Genomic DNA, 15,879 nt, shown 5'->3' on the forward strand with positions numbered 1-15,879 from the left:
TTTAGGATTACTAACTCTTGACACTGCTACATACATTTGATCATGTATTATAATTATGATACTAAGCAGAATTAGTTTTATTAAAAATGTAAGTATAACTATACATTGTAATATTTAATATTTATAAAAATTTAATTATTTATTATTACGTTGATTTTAAAGTTTATTGTTACTTGTATTATTATTTGAATTTGAAATAACTAATTTAATTGCATAGCTAACGTATTCAAATAAAATAACAGGCAATATTTGTTGAAAATCTCCACCAAAAACTTATTCATTTTAAAAAGATTTTTTTACGAAAGAACTATGTTTATTTTATATTTAATTTCTCCTTTTTATATATGTTGAGTCAAATTAATTATTAATTATAATTGAAATTTAAATGAATATATACACAAATTATATTAAATATAAAACTTAACTAATCAATGTGAACACAATAAATGTATTCATATTGTGGGGAAATTTTTTCTACTTCATTTTCCTTTAATATATATAGAGATAGAGATATTGTTCCATGCAATGCACGACTATATATAATAGATCTATATTTATATATATGTTTAGTATTGTTCATGAACTTCATAATAAATATTAATTATCAATAAGACCTAACACCTTATACTCAGATCAAATGTAGTGACTCTCTCATATAGGAGGTCATAAGATCAAGCCTCAGTGGAGGCCAACAGGTTAGAAAGTATAGACAAACATTTAAAAAAATTAGAACAAATTGCACTTTTGGTCCGGTGACTATTAGGGTACTGATAATTTGAGTACGTGACTTTCAAAACTCCCAATTTAAACCTTTAACTATGCAATTATTAGCAGATTTGGTCCTCCCAGCCAAATTGCCGGTCAATTTTCGCCGGAAAAACATTTAATGTTTCGAATTAATTTGCGATGAGGGCAAAAACGTCATTGCAACTGTATTTATTTGGGGGAAAACTCCTGTTGGGCTAATAAACAGCAAATCGTCCACCTAACTTTTGCGAGATTGACTTGACCGTTGTAATTCCATTTGGCGAGAAGTTCTGACTGGCTTCCTCGACGGCGTCTCAACTGCTTCTCGACCTCCTCCGCTTGGCTAGCAATGGCTAATTCGTATTCCTCTTCTTCTTCTAATCATGCTAGTGAATTCTATGAATTTGAAGAAAGGTTTCCAATTGTCCATTGTAGATGTGGTGAGCAACTGAAAATACGCACTTCTTGGACAGCTGAGAACCCAGGTTGTAGATTTTGGCAATGCTTGGGTGGTAATGTAAGTTAATTTTTTTTTTTCTTTTGTTTGTTAAGAAATTAGTTTCAAAACATCAATTTCGTAGGTATTTTTTTCAAAACATCATGCTTAGAAATTAGTTTAAAACTTTTTTTTTTTTTTGCAATTTTTGTATTATTGCAGAGGAAGGTGGGATATGGTTTTATTGATTGGTATGATACTCCAATGTGCTATCGTTCAAAGTGAATAATTCCAGGATTGCTAAAACGCATCAACCGACAAGATGAAGAGATACGAAAATTAAATTTGAAACTGAGAAGTGAACAAGGTTTGAAGTCGATGAACAAGGTTTTAGTAGTCTTGATTGTAATATTTGTAGCAGTAGTTGGTTGTAGGGTTTGGTAATGAACTTTCCAAGTTATGGTTTTCTGTAATGTGTGTAGTTTGGTATGTTTTGGTAATGTATGCATTATGGTAACCTTTTGGTAATGTATGAATTATGGTTGGTTTTGGTAATGAATGAATTAGGCTTGGTTTTGGATATATATGTTTTGGTAATGAATGAATTGATCAGTTTGTACACAGTATATAGTAATGGACAAAATCATGAAAAAAGCCTACTGCATTACCATTCACAAAAAACATTGTACTTTTAATAGTTTGATACAAAACATCTAAGGCATCCAAAAATATACTAACTGGACTGTTTGATACAAAACATCTAAGCAAACATTCAGACCTTAACCTAGCCATCAGGTTATCAAAACAGAGTCATAAGCCAACCAAACAAACACCTAGTTTGCAATCACTCAAGGTTAATTGGTTCACCCTTATTTCCAAAGAACTTGGACTTAAAGGTGGTCTTGCTCCTGGTATAATAAGATTTTTTCCTATTGGATGGCCCCACTTTCCTTTTGCCCTTACTGTCCTTGGATTAGATTTGGTCTTGGTCATCTTGCTGCTGTGCTGCTGCTGGTAGGTCATCATGGTCATCTTGCTCCTGCTGCTGCTGGTCTCCAGAGGTAAGGTGGTCTTCTTTCTTAGGTTGGTGCTGGCCAGAGACATGTTGTTCCTCATGAGGCTGGTTGTGCCCTGAAGGCAAGTAGATGGGGATTTGTTTGGTAGTATAAATTACTCTTTTTTTGGCTTCAACTGGGACAAAATAAAGAAACATGAGAAGTTAACTTATGCTTAAAGACAAAAAAAAAATGTAGTTGAATATGTTATGGGAGGCCAAAAAGTAAACCTTTTTATTTGGATTGGTTGGACATTTCCTTGCATTGTGGCCAGATTGCCTGCACAGTCCACAATGTAGTTGAATGTGTTGTCTGGACACATACTTTCCATCTTGTGTCAATTCATCAGCTGACTTTGCCCTTAGCTTTTTTGGCCTCCCAACCTGCATAGCAATTTAGTCAAATAAAAGTTCATAGATAGGTCAATCATTAATGACTAGGCAATGCATATATACCTTGGCAGAATACAAAGGAGGCAATGGTGGGGTTCTGTCACATTGTGACCACTCATCTGGACCTGTCATAGGGTTGATACAACCAGCATATAACTTCAAGTATGTCTCTTTGGAGTAGCATGGATGGACAAAGTCAGTAACTGCACCCTTTCCATACTTTTTCCATATAGCACAAATGGCATGTTTGCATGGAATACCAGTTAGGTCCCACACCCTACAAGAACATTTTTTCACCTCCAGGTCAACCTCTTGTTGATCCCCATATAAATGGCCAACTTCAAACTTGAAGAAATCACATTGTGTTGTCAGGTATTTTGCTGCCTCCTTCTCAATTTTCTTCAATTTTCTCACAATTGCAGGACATATCAAAGATTTCCACTCTGCTGCTTTTTGTTTTTTCTCAAAGAATTTACCCATCAATATTTTCCTAAGAATTTCAAGACATTCTATAATTGGTTTGTCCCTTGCATCCCTTATAGATCCATTCCATGACTCACAAATGTTATTTACCAACATGTCACAGTGAGAGTGTGTAGAGAAGTGAGATCTAGACCACTCTGTTGGACTCTTATCACCAAGCCATTGGTATGCATCTTCATCTAAGCCCCTAAGTTTACTTAATTCAACATTGAATGCATTCAAAGTGGTTGCCCTAGCACAAGCCCACAGACAGTCCTTAAGTGCCTTCCCTTGGAAACCTGCCACCTTCATATTTGCATGAAGGTGTCTCACACAGAATCTATTCTCCACACTAGGTAGCTGACTCTCAAAGGCAGGAATCAATCCCTTCTGTTTATCACTAATGAAGCAGTATTCATCTTCAACACTCTTAGTTATTTCCAAATCTGTCTTCAGAAGTTCTAGAAACCATGTCCAAGATTGCTTTTTTCTCCCTTCCACAATAGCATATGCAAGTGGAAATATACTATCATTGCCATCAATACTAACAGCTGTTAGTAGCATCCCACCAGTTTCAGTTATAAGGTGACAGCCATCTACACCTATTATTCTTCTACAGTGCTCGAATCCTTGCTTGTTAGCTTCCCGACACACATACATTCTCAAAAACCTGGAATTGCCATTTTCATCACTTAAGTCACTGAGTTTCACATGACAGGTTGTCTTGGGGTTTGTTCTTGACATTTCTGCCTTATAACTCCATATCTTCTTAAAGGTATCTTCCACCTTACCTTGTCTTAGTTTCTTTGCCTTCTAAATAGCCCTATAGGCTTGTGAATTGCTAACATAAAAACCCTCCTGACTGCACACCTTATCCTTGAACTTTCTCATCATCCAATCAGGGTGGTCTTGCAATTCAGTTGACCACCTTTTAGCAACCACAGAAGACTTAACCATATAATTTTCCCATACCAAGAACACCCTTCATGTTCATCTGTCATGTTCAAAATCCTCCATGACAGTGAACCAAGTACTTTCCTCAACCCTATTCTCCAAGGACACCACTCCTGTGTACATTTAACAATCACCCCCTCCTTGTCATTTTTCAGAGTTTTAATCTCTTTGCCATTATTGAAAGTATAATTTTGCACGGCTTCTCTAAACTGTTGTTTAGATGCAAAAGTCATTCCTAAGCTAAACTGGGGGTCCTTCATGTCTGTTACAGCTCTAAATATAGGTCACTTACCCTCAACATCACTATCAGAATCAACAATTGACTCCTCATCTGAAAACTTAATTTCATTCTCATCCTTTGTCATCATTTTTTTTTTTTGCTAATTTGCAGACAAGCATCATCCACAGTTCTAGCTTCTTTTGCTAAGTTTGCAGCCCTTTGTTGTTCTGCAAGCTACTCATCTACCTTCAAACACTCTACCTCAATTGCATTTTCCCAATCACTTTCTGTCTCTAGTACTTCCATATCAGAATCAATCAAGTCCACCTCATCCATTGTTTCAACCCAAAACTCCAACATATTGCCTGGGTTCTCCTCATTCAATATACTTATTACATCCATGTCAGATTGTAGCAACTTCAAACCATCATTCGAAAGGCAATATATTAGTGTTCCTACTTCACAATACCCTAAATTTTTTATCATATCCTTCAACACTTGTAAACAAATTTCCCTAGCTTCCATTCTGTCATACACTTCTACATCACCACCCATATATTTAACCTCACCTACCCTATTTATTATTCCATTATGGAAAAGGAAAACAGAAAAAGGTCCAACTCCATCCCCTGTAAAGAAAGCATTTACACATGCAATAGTCAACATACTGGACCCCACAGACCACAAAGCAATAAAGGTATATAGAAATGGTTCATAATCCCAGTTTATGCACATGGCATCTTGACAAAAGTATAAATATAGTGGTGGTGCCCACACAACACAACACAATAAGACAAAATGTTCAAAAAACTTGCCCAGAAATGATCCCCGCAGAACAAAACAACAGTACATAATATATTCTATGCATATATAAAGCCCATGACAAAACCCTAGATATGCAGTAACTGTCATTCTACTCCACACACACAAAATAATCAACCCAAACAACAAATATGGTCATACACTATCAATTTCTTCAAATTTTAACTCTGAACAAAACTTTTCTTACTTAGTTGTAGAGCCATTCCAGTCGCAGATGATGAATTCCGCACTCTCCAAACCCAGAAGATGATGTCCACAATCGATGCTCCAGACGCAATCTGCGATGACTAGTCGAAGATGATGTCCAGTCGTTGCACACGGATTCGTTGCTTTCGTTCGAGTTTCCAGTAGTCGAAGATGAGGTTAAGTTCTTTGGATTTTCCCCCCAATTCGTTATGCAAGTGGTCTTCTTGACTGGCTGACCGGAAGGTGTTTTCCCCCCAAATAAATTCACTTGCAATGACGTTTTTGCCCTCATCGCAAATTAATTCGAAACATTAAATGTTTTTCCGGCCAAAATTGGCCGGCAATTTGGTCGGGAGGACCAAATCTGCTAATAATTGCATAGTTAAAGGTTTAAATTGTGAGTTTTGAAAGTCACGTACTCAAATTATCAGTACCCTAATAGTCACATGACCAAAAGTGCAATTTGTTCAAAAAATTATTAATAAGACCATTACAATTTATTTTGAATTACAAACACTATTCCAATGTGACAGGTTTACTATTTTATATTAATACTCGATGCCACACTGCACGGACTAAATATTTGAGATGGATGGGGTTGTTTAAAACAATTAATCTCTTATTAAAATAAAACACGATGTTTAATCTCTTATGCACATATAATAAATTATAGTGTATATTTATGTAAGATATATCAACAATTATTAAAGTTACTAGGCTTTTACGCGCATTGCGCGATTGGGATAATGCCCAATGTTTTTCTTAAATAAATATTTTAAAGTATATATAAAGGTAAGATTATATTGAAATTGTTCATGCATAGATAATTAAATGTTGAATTTACGTATTTAAATTGATAATTCTAAGTTTACAAATGCAAGATAATATAGTCAAGATTGATTATAATTATTGTCAATAAAATAATTTTATGTGTATGGTTGAAACCAAATACGGGATATAAGGGAGAGCAAATAAAAATTAAAGCATAAAATATTAAATATATACTACGGAGTAATATTGTTTGAGGAGATTCTAGCAGTAGGAGCTTTGTGCTGTGAGCACATGCCCACCTTGCAAGGTGGCCACAGTTCCATATTCATAATTTCTATACTGTAGATTCATAATTTCTATACTTTAGATTCATAATTTCTAAATCGTAGATTTATAATTTAAATATAGTAGATTCATAATTTCTATACAGTAAATTCATAATTTCTATACTGCAAATTCATAATATCTGTACTGTAAATTCATAATTTCTATACTGTAAATTAATAATTTTTAAACCGTATAATTATCAATTATGAACATATAGTTCTCTGATTTGTAAAAATAGAGTTCAACAATTGGAATCTAAAGTATAAATTTTATGAATCTACAATATAGAAATTATGGATCTACGGTATAGAAATTATGAATCTACAGTATAGAAATTATGGATATGGAATCGTGCCCACCTTGCAAGGTGTGCACGTGCTCACAACATAATTTGCCAGATTTGTGGTTAGAGTTCTATAAAGACTTTAATATTAGAATTAGATTAATGTTGTAGTTATAATGCTATATTAGACTTTAATATTAGAATTAGACTAACGGTGAATTAACGGTACTTAATTGAAAAGTTAACGGATCGAATAATCATCTAATTAAGGATAAATTAGGAAATCTCAATGGAAAAATAAAAATCTGAACAATCTGAACTATTCATTTGAATTAATAATTTGATGGTCATTTTTTCTACCCAATGTTTATAATTAAATAAATATTTGAAAGTATATCAATGCAAGATTATATATGAGAAGTTCAACATAAGTAATTTAATGTCTCATTTGTTTATTTAAATATGTAATCCATAGTATATGAATAGAATGTAATATAGGAGATTCATTATAATTATTACTAATATTTTTTAAATAGTAACCAAGTATTTTTGTTGCAAAGGGTTCTAATATATTTAATGAATGCGCATATACACAAGATCAATGAATGACTCAATGGTACCAGTCATTTAGGTGTTTTGGTCAGTATTCATTTAGTTCAATCATTATTGTTGAATAAATTATTATGGATAAAGAAGTTTAGATGTAATAAAAATTTAAAAAATTTTATTATAATATAACCCAAAGATATTGGACGATTGGTAAATATGATGTAACCCAAAGATCAAAATACTAAAGAAAGTATTTTGGTTATTCAACAGTTTCAAGCAATAATTTGTTCCAAACCACTGAAAATACAAACATTACAATTTACAATATTTTCACTTAGCGTTTTTTAGAATAATTTCCCCAAACACATCTATATTTTTTAAAAAATTATTATTAATACAATTATATTATTATTATTATTATTATTATTATTATTATTATTATTATTATTATTATTATTATACCCTTAGGTCATTTTAAATGTTAATTTAAACAGCTAATTTTTTCAAATATCTTTTTACCAACCGTTGATATAATTCGCTGGTCAAATCCGCTAACTGCTAATTGTCAAACAAGGACATTGCGAGGTAGTTTCTCACTTCAATTTGTTGTGTGATTTGAATACTCTCTTTGTCAACAAATCCCTCAAGTAGTTAATATGATTGGCTTTATTAATTTAAATTTTTTAAATTTTTTCATGGTATTAATAAAATACTTGGTAAATAAATGTATAGCATTATTTTGTATTATAACTTTGATATTTAATTAAAAAAATAGTGCACAAAAAAAAAAAGATGTTAGGCAATGTAGTTAACATAATCAATTGATGAATTTGAATGTAAAGAATTTTTACATTGGAGAAAAATAAAGACAATATACTAATGAAATTATTTCTTTTAATTAATTTATTGGTAATGAATATTTTTTTTTTAATAAAGACATTGTAGGGACAATGTAGCAAATATAATCAATTGATGAATTTGAATTTTTAATGTAAAAATTTTTTATAGTGGAGAAAAATAAAGACAATATAAGTAATGGAATTATTTCTCTTATTTAATTTATTGATAATGAATAATTTTTTTTGAATAAAGACATTGTAGACACATAATTCTAAATTAAAGAAATGCATATGTATTATTTTTTGTTGTAGCTACTAAATTATTATTTTTAATTTAATAAGAGTAAAATAGAGTATTAATTATGCCAACTTTGATTGGAATTGAGTTCGAACCTAAGACCTTTCTTATTGAAATCAATGAGTAAGTTAACAGTGAACTAACAGAAATTAACGGAAAAGTTAACGGATAATCATATTCATTAAGGATAAATTAGTAAATCTCAAGGAAAAATTAAAATCTGATCAATCTGAGCCACTCATTTGATTAAAAAATTTGACCGCCATTTTTTCTACCCATTATAGGCCTAACTCTCTTGGGCTCTTATTAGTATAGTAGATATATATATATATATATATATATATATATATATATATATATATATATATATTAGATAGTAGATAGTAGATACAAACTGAACAAAGAATAATTTCAAATGAACCTATCTAATATGGTAAACCCACATTATAACTAATTAACTAATTTTAAAAATATAAATTACAATTTGCAATTAAAATAAGAATTGATGTTGAAGTTGGCTATTTTAAAATAAAAAATATTAAAGCATTTTATTTTATGGGAGCATATACACATTGTTGCATACACTTAAGCTATCATTAGTTGTTACAATTCTTGTAAAATAACTATTTAACACAACAATAATGGCAACCACAAGAACCAAAATCATAGATGCACATTTCATACTCTTGTTAATCATCCACAATAGAGAAATAGTCCAAGGATAATTTTCCTTGACTTAGGACACATAGGATGATCATACCACTTCATAAACCCATATGATGATTCACCTTGAAAAAAGTTAAGAATGATCATTTCAAAATTAAGATAATTCATTAACCATAATCTACATAACAATTTAACAGTATTGAAAAAAAATAAATTACTAACCTTACACATTGAAATTTTTTACCTTCTACCTAAATTTTCATTTGTCCAAGAAGTCCGCAAAGTCATTTCATGACCACATTCACATAGTTGAATCGAAATCCACTTCCCAGCCATTCAGCAATTTTGGTGTGGTATACTTTATTAATGTGGCATTTGTACCTGTTTGTTATTTCTTTTTTTGTTTTTGTTGTCAAGATGATGTTGTTAAATATATTCTTGGGAATTTTGTGGATGAAGGTGTCCTTGGATGCACTATACAGTCAGCTCCAGCAACTTTAAGATGAAAGCAAATCACTGTTGTAGCTGAATTCATAGTTCTCTTCAATGATAATCCTGAAAAACTATTCAACATATCTCTGTAAGTTTTCTTTCTCGTCCTACACTGGATACATAATTATATACATGTAATGTATAGGGAATGATTACTAATAGGAAGGCTTGCAGTCAATAGTAGTCCACTTTTTTTATTAGGAATATAAAGATTATGTATTCTTTTCATTTTAAGTTTCAATAGCTTGTTGTCATATGGTTTTCAATGTATCTACAGTAATTCTTTATTTCCTGCTAACTGTTTCCTAATGTTTCCTATGAGGTTGGATTTTGTAAGTTTCTTTATAACACTTCAAATTATGAATCAATTAAGAATTAATTTCACTTTTGGTCCCACGACTTTTGATGTTCTATCACTTTTGGTGCACAACTTTAAATTTTTTTAATTTTGGTGCCTAACTTTGTTATTTTTATCAGTTTTGGTCCTTTTGGCGAATTTGACAGCGAAATGTTGCTGGATTTTATATTGTTAGGGGTAAAATCATCATCCCAAGGCAACATCTTCAATATCTAAACAAAATCATCCTGTAAAATCATATCTATATGTGTTTGATGATGAGAATAATGTGGAAGACGGGCAGAAACCAGACAGATCTATGAGATTTATAGTTTCGACCATTGGCAAACTCTTTTTTTCCTCTTAATATGGTTTTTCTTTTGTTTAAATATTGAAGATCTTTCCATGGGATGACGATTTTGCCCCTAAAATATAAAATCCAGAAATATTTTACCGTCAATTTGGCTGGAAGGACCAAAACTGATAAAAATAACAAAGTTAGGCACCAAAATTAAAAAAATTTAAAGTTGTGTACCAAAAGTGATAGAACATCAAAAGTCGTGAGACCAAAAGTGAAATTAATTCAATCAATTAATTATAAAATTTATAGATTCTTTTCATTTTAAGTTTCAATAGCTTGTACTCATATGGTTTTCAATGCATCTATAGTTCTATATTTTCCTTAAAATGATTATTAAAATTCAAAACACATACTGGGCCCAGTCAAGAATATCTAGAGAGCCCTTGCGGCCCGCCAAAATTTTGCAGTTGATTACTAATGTGGAGGGGCATTTTAGTCTAAACAAATTACAACAGCTCTTTTCTGCTTGTCGGGAAAATAGCCGTTGCCCATTGGTGCTTTGCCATCCAAATTACTGAAATTAGGGCCCAATAAACCCTAATCACAACTATAAAACCCCGCAAATTCAATTGAAGAGCATCATTTCTCATTCTCTCAATCCCCATTTCTCTCTGCTCATTCTATCGCTGGCTGCTCGATCTTCAACAATTTCAATCTTGCTTTCTTGTTCTTATTTTTTTGATTTTTTTTCTCTTAACGCTCTAATATTGTTTTTTTGCAGGACCCTTGTTCATTTTATTAATTAATTTTTTTTTTTCTGTATAATCCATAATTGAAATTTTGTATCTCTAGTAGTATCTTTGGTGTTATTAACGTGATGGATGCAGGATTGCGGAACTCCGCTTCATCAAACAAGACTCAATCCCGTCTTCCTCTTCACGAGCAGTATCTGCAAAGGAAAAGTTCTCGGGAAAATGTATATCTCTGCCTTACTACATTTTTTTTTATATAATTTAAGTGAGTGGAAAATGTTTAGAATCTACATAGTAGAACCTTGATCTTAATATTTTCAAAAAAGAACCTTGATCTTAATCTTGCTATTGGCAATAGACATTGCTTTTGATCTGCTTTGCTAAATGAGTTTTATTTCTAATCTGATTTAGTAAATTATCGAAATCTAATTTTAGGGTTGTAAGTAAGTTTTTAAATATGAAGGCATATTTTTAAAATCATTAATTATCTTAGTTTGCTCAATGTGCCCGTTTTTCTATTTGAGTGAGTTTACTCATTACTCATTAGTCAGGATCTTGGAAATATTGACAACTAATTGAACTTTTTTTCTTTATTGTTTATAGTTGGATAGGTTCATTCCTAATAGATCTGCAATGGATTTTGACTTTGCCCATTATATGGTGACGGGAGGGATGAAAGGTAAGGAAAATCCAGCCACCAGCTCACCGTCCAGGGAAGCATATAGAAAACAGCTTGCTGAGGTCCTTAACATGAATCGGACACGGATACTTGCTTTCAAGAACAAACCACCCACCCCTGTGGAGGGCATTCCAAGCGAGTTCACTTCTGCTGCTTGCCAAGCCAAACCAGCTAAACCCAGGCGTCACATTCCTCAGGTCGGGGTCATAGTTGCCTGATAATACTGGAGTTTGGATGAATGTCTTACTTGAATTTGGAATTGTTTGTTCTTATTGTAGTTGTGATTTGCTTTTACAGACTTCCGAGAGGACTTTGGATGCTCCCGACATTTTGGATGATTACTACTTGAATCTATTAGATTGGGGCAGCAGTAATGTTCTTTCTATTGCTCTGGGTAGTGCTGTTTACCTGTGGGATGCATCTGATGGTAGCACTTCCGAACTGGTCACAATTGATGATGAAAACGGTCCTGTTACAAGTGTTAAATGGGCTCCAGACGGGAGGCATATTGCTATTGGCTTGAACAACTCTGATGTGCAGCTTTGGGATACCACAGCTAACCGATTGGTCTGCCCCTTGAGCTCTCTTCTCTTGGTATTGTTTTCTTTTCTGGAGTCCCCAAGATTCATACTGATATTTTTTTTTTCTTTCTAATGCTGTCTGCTGCAGTTGAGAACTTTGAGAGGCGGCCACCAATCACGAGTTGGTGCCCTTGACTGGAATAATCATGTACTGACTACAGGCGGAATGGATGGTCTGATTAACAACAATGATGTCCGAATTAGAGCACCTATTGTAGAAACGTATAGAGGACATCATCAAGAAGTCTGTGGCTTAAAATGGTCTGCCTCTGGCCAGCAGTTGGCTAGTGGAGGGAATGATAATCTCCTCCACATATGGGACAGATCTACAGCTTCTTCCAACTCCTCAACACAGTGGCTTCACAGGCTTGAGGATCACACAGCTGCTGTTAAGGCGCTTGCTTGGTGTCCATTTCAGGGTAACTTGCTGGCCTCCGGTGGAGGTGGAGGCGACAGGTGCATAAAGTTCTGGAATACCCATACTGGCGCTTGTGTGAATTCAGTTGACACAGGATCACAGGTCTGTGCACTGCTCTGGAACAAGAATGAGCGTGAACTGCTAAGCTCACATGGATTTACTCAGAACCAGCTTACCCTCTGGAAATACCCATCAATGGTAAAGATGGCAGAGCTTACGGGACATACATCCCGAGTTCTTTTCATGGCTCAGGTTAAGCATCTTTTCTCTATGAAATATAAATCTCGAGAAAATGTAGGTAGAAGTTTAAACATTGTGTGCTAAATAATGGTCTAAGTTTTCATTCTTATGTTAATCTACAGAGTCCAGATGGTTGCACAGTTGCTTCTGCAGCAGGAGATGAAACACTGAGATTCTGGAATGCTTTTGGAACCCCTGAAGTAGCAAAACAGGCACCAAAATCAAATCCAGAGCCCTTCGCTCATGTCAACCGAATTCGCTGAACAACCACCCACCCCACCCTCTGCCCTGAGATATCTCCTTTGCACAAAAAATTTATTTGAGTTCCCTTTTTGTTTTTGGGAACAAACAAGAAAATCTGTTGTTTGAAATGTATCTAATAACTTGTATTTTTGCCTCTTTTTTTTGGGTACTTTGTTTCATCTGTTGGTCACCTATTGTGACAAATCACCAAAGAATCAGCATTAATAATAATATTTTCAATTTTTCATGCACTCTGCTTGTGGAGTTTTGATATGATATGTGATTTGATTTACATTGAGTCTGGGCATTAGATGTAAATGACAAAAGTAGCAAAACCAGTATTTTTTTCCATGGGTGTTGAATTTGTTAGTGTGATTGATTATGTTGTAAATGACAAAAGTAGCTTATTTAAAACAGTATTTTTTTTTTTTCATGGGTGTTGAAATTTGTTGGTGTGATTTTTGATGATTATATTGTGAGTTTCGTGTATAAAATTACAAAGCATAATTTATTCGAAATGATAATTTTTTTGGGTGTTGAGTTATGAATATATATTATTTTTGTCATTTACATTTTACACGATACAAACTTAAATCACTCGTGACTTAAAATTATATAAAATTTTAAAATCACCTATACAAATTTGTGAGAGGATATTAGGGGGACTAGCAAAAAAGTGTTATTATTACGTTATGAAAGTTTTATATGTTTTATGATACACACAAAATCTCAATAAGACTCATTGTGTCATGTATTTTGTCAAAAAAAATACTATGAGAAAGAATACAATTTAACAACTTAGAAGGGTCAGCAACATATACAATGATGAATAGTTTTATACTCCGTATGTTTTATGATACACACAAAATCTCAATAAGACTCATTGTGTCATGTATTTTGTCAAAAAAAATACTATGAGAAAGAATACAATTTAACAACTTAGAAGGGTCAGCAACATATACAATGATGAATAACACTAGTAATAGAAAAAGCTTACAAACTTTTTTTTATATTTTATAATACACACAAAATCTCATAAGACTCATTGTGTCATTTACATTTTATAATACACTCAAAATCTCATAAGACTCATTGTGTCATGGATTTTCACTATTTTGTCAAATATATATATATATATATATATATATACTATGAGAAAGAATACAATTTAACAACTTAGAAGGGTCAACAACATATACAGTGATGGATAACACTACTAATAGAAAAAACTTACAAATTATTTTTTGCATTCACTGAGGTTTGATCTCCTAGCCTCCCATATGAAAGAGTTCATTACATGTCATCTAAGCACAAAGTATTTGGCAAAAGCTTACAAACTTAACTGACTTAGTTAATTGGATTGGCAAGTCCCAAGTAGCATATAGATATATGTATAGTTTTTTGGTGACGAGTATGTATGGCCATGGGGTGGGGGATATATCCCCATTCCTGCACCCACATTCCCAACTCGCTCTTTGCATTTGTGTGGGTAATGAAATTTTAACATGTACTTTTGAAAATTTTGCAAGCGCGGGTAATACCCGACCCACAATTCTAATTAGTCACAATTATATACGAAGTATTTTTATTATCAAGTATTAAATTGATCACTTCTTTTTGGTCCTTTTGTTTATTCAAATTGACTAAATTCAATTAAACATTTATTTACTCTCTCAAAAAAAAATTTCTTTTTTTAATAATCTGGGGCATTTTAAATCCATTGAGTTAAATTTAGTAAACTTGAAAAGGTCAATAACAAAAAAAAAAAAAAAATGTCATATAGATGTTGGAAAAATATTATAAAATGACATTTTAAGTGGCTATTTTGTGGTACAATTATTAGTGGGGTCCAGTTCCGATTTAGGTCGGATTAAAGCGGATTTGGGTTCTTCGTAGTGAGACGAAGAGATTGATATATTGTACACTCAAAACGGATAATGGGGTGAATGAGAAATTGATTCTTAAAGTAAAGCCATTAGAGTTGGAAAAATAAATGTGGAGAGGCTTGTTTTAATTATCTTTTGTCCCACATTGAGAAATATTAAAAATGGAACGGAAATATTTCAATAATAATATTTTACACCATCAATTAAAAATAGAATGAAAATTAGGTAAAAATACCACTTCATGATTTCTATAATTGCCTCATTTACCGGGAAAAAAAAAAGAAGAAGAATTGACTGAAAATAAATGTAAGATTGTGTTGCTACATGGCTATAGATGAGGATGGACAAGATTGTGTTGTTACTACCAATGTCTCTACAATGAGGTTTCAATAATATTTTTTTTTTAAATGAAAAAATTGCTATATATCTTGACAAAAAATATATTTTTCATAAAAAATGAATTATGGTAGATAAAATACCGAGTTGCTATTAGAAAGAATGAACACGTTTGCCTAATTTATAAAAATCCTAACAATGATAAATAAAATTTTCAAAGTTACAACACCACATACGTACATCTACATATTAGCTATTAATTTGAGCAATTATTTGTTTAAATTTAAACAATGATAACACTAAAACATATAAACGATCCAAATCATATCTTAAATTGCACTATATAATACTAGTATTTTCACCCATGCGTTGCACGGAATGAATTTGTTATAATATATTAAGAATATTTGGGTCATTATACAATTATTTAAATTATAACATCAAATATTATATAGTGCAATTGAAAATATGGTTTGGATCGTTTATGTTTGTTGATGTTATCATTACTTGATAATTGCTCAAAGCCTCAAATTAATAGTTAATGTGTAGATGTACGCATGCGGTGCTGTAACTTTAGAGATTTATATATCATTGTTTAAGATTTTTA

General features: G+C 32.3%; 2 protein-coding genes across 2 annotated transcripts; one reads left to right on the forward strand and one right to left on the reverse strand.

Moving 5' to 3' along the window:
• Positions 1-2,660: 2,660 nt before the first annotated feature.
• On the reverse strand, positions 2,661-3,836 carry LOC109185552. Its single transcript, XM_019335490.1, has one exon. The coding sequence runs from the start codon at positions 3,834-3,836 to the stop codon at positions 2,661-2,663; it is 1,176 nt and encodes a 391-aa protein (XP_019191035.1).
• A 6,780-nt stretch (positions 3,837-10,616) lies between these two features.
• LOC109185617 (cell division cycle 20.1, cofactor of APC complex-like) lies at positions 10,617-13,301 on the forward strand. Its single transcript, XM_019335573.1, has 5 exons — positions 10,617-11,113; positions 11,493-11,765; positions 11,866-12,135; positions 12,238-12,819; positions 12,930-13,301. Exons 1-5 carry the CDS (start codon positions 11,015-11,017, stop codon positions 13,068-13,070), a joined length of 1,365 nt encoding a protein of 454 aa, XP_019191118.1. The 5' UTR covers positions 10,617-11,014; the 3' UTR covers positions 13,071-13,301.
• The last annotated feature ends 2,578 nt before the right edge of the window (positions 13,302-15,879 follow it).

Source organism: Ipomoea nil, unplaced genomic scaffold (assembly GCF_001879475.1).
Source record: "Ipomoea nil cultivar Tokyo-kokei standard unplaced genomic scaffold, Asagao_1.1 scaffold1334, whole genome shotgun sequence".
NCBI classification, from domain to species: Eukaryota; Viridiplantae; Streptophyta; class Magnoliopsida; order Solanales; family Convolvulaceae; genus Ipomoea; species Ipomoea nil.

Bases quoted from the DNA above. Each gene is read 5' to 3' on its own strand.
- LOC109185617 (XM_019335573.1), top strand. From the start codon at position 11,015: ATGGATGCAGGATTGCGGAACTCCGCTTCATCAAACAAGACTCAATCC. The intron at 11,114-11,492 runs GTATATCTCTGC...TATTGTTTATAG, and splicing joins GGAAAAGTTCTCGGGAAAAT to TTGGATAGGTTCATTCCTAA. The intron at 12,136-12,237 runs GTCTGCCCCTTG...TGTCTGCTGCAG, and splicing joins ATACCACAGCTAACCGATTG to TTGAGAACTTTGAGAGGCGG.
- LOC109185552 (XM_019335490.1), bottom strand. From the start codon at position 3,836: ATGTCAAGAACAAACCCCAAGACAACCTGTCATGTGAAACTCAGTGAC.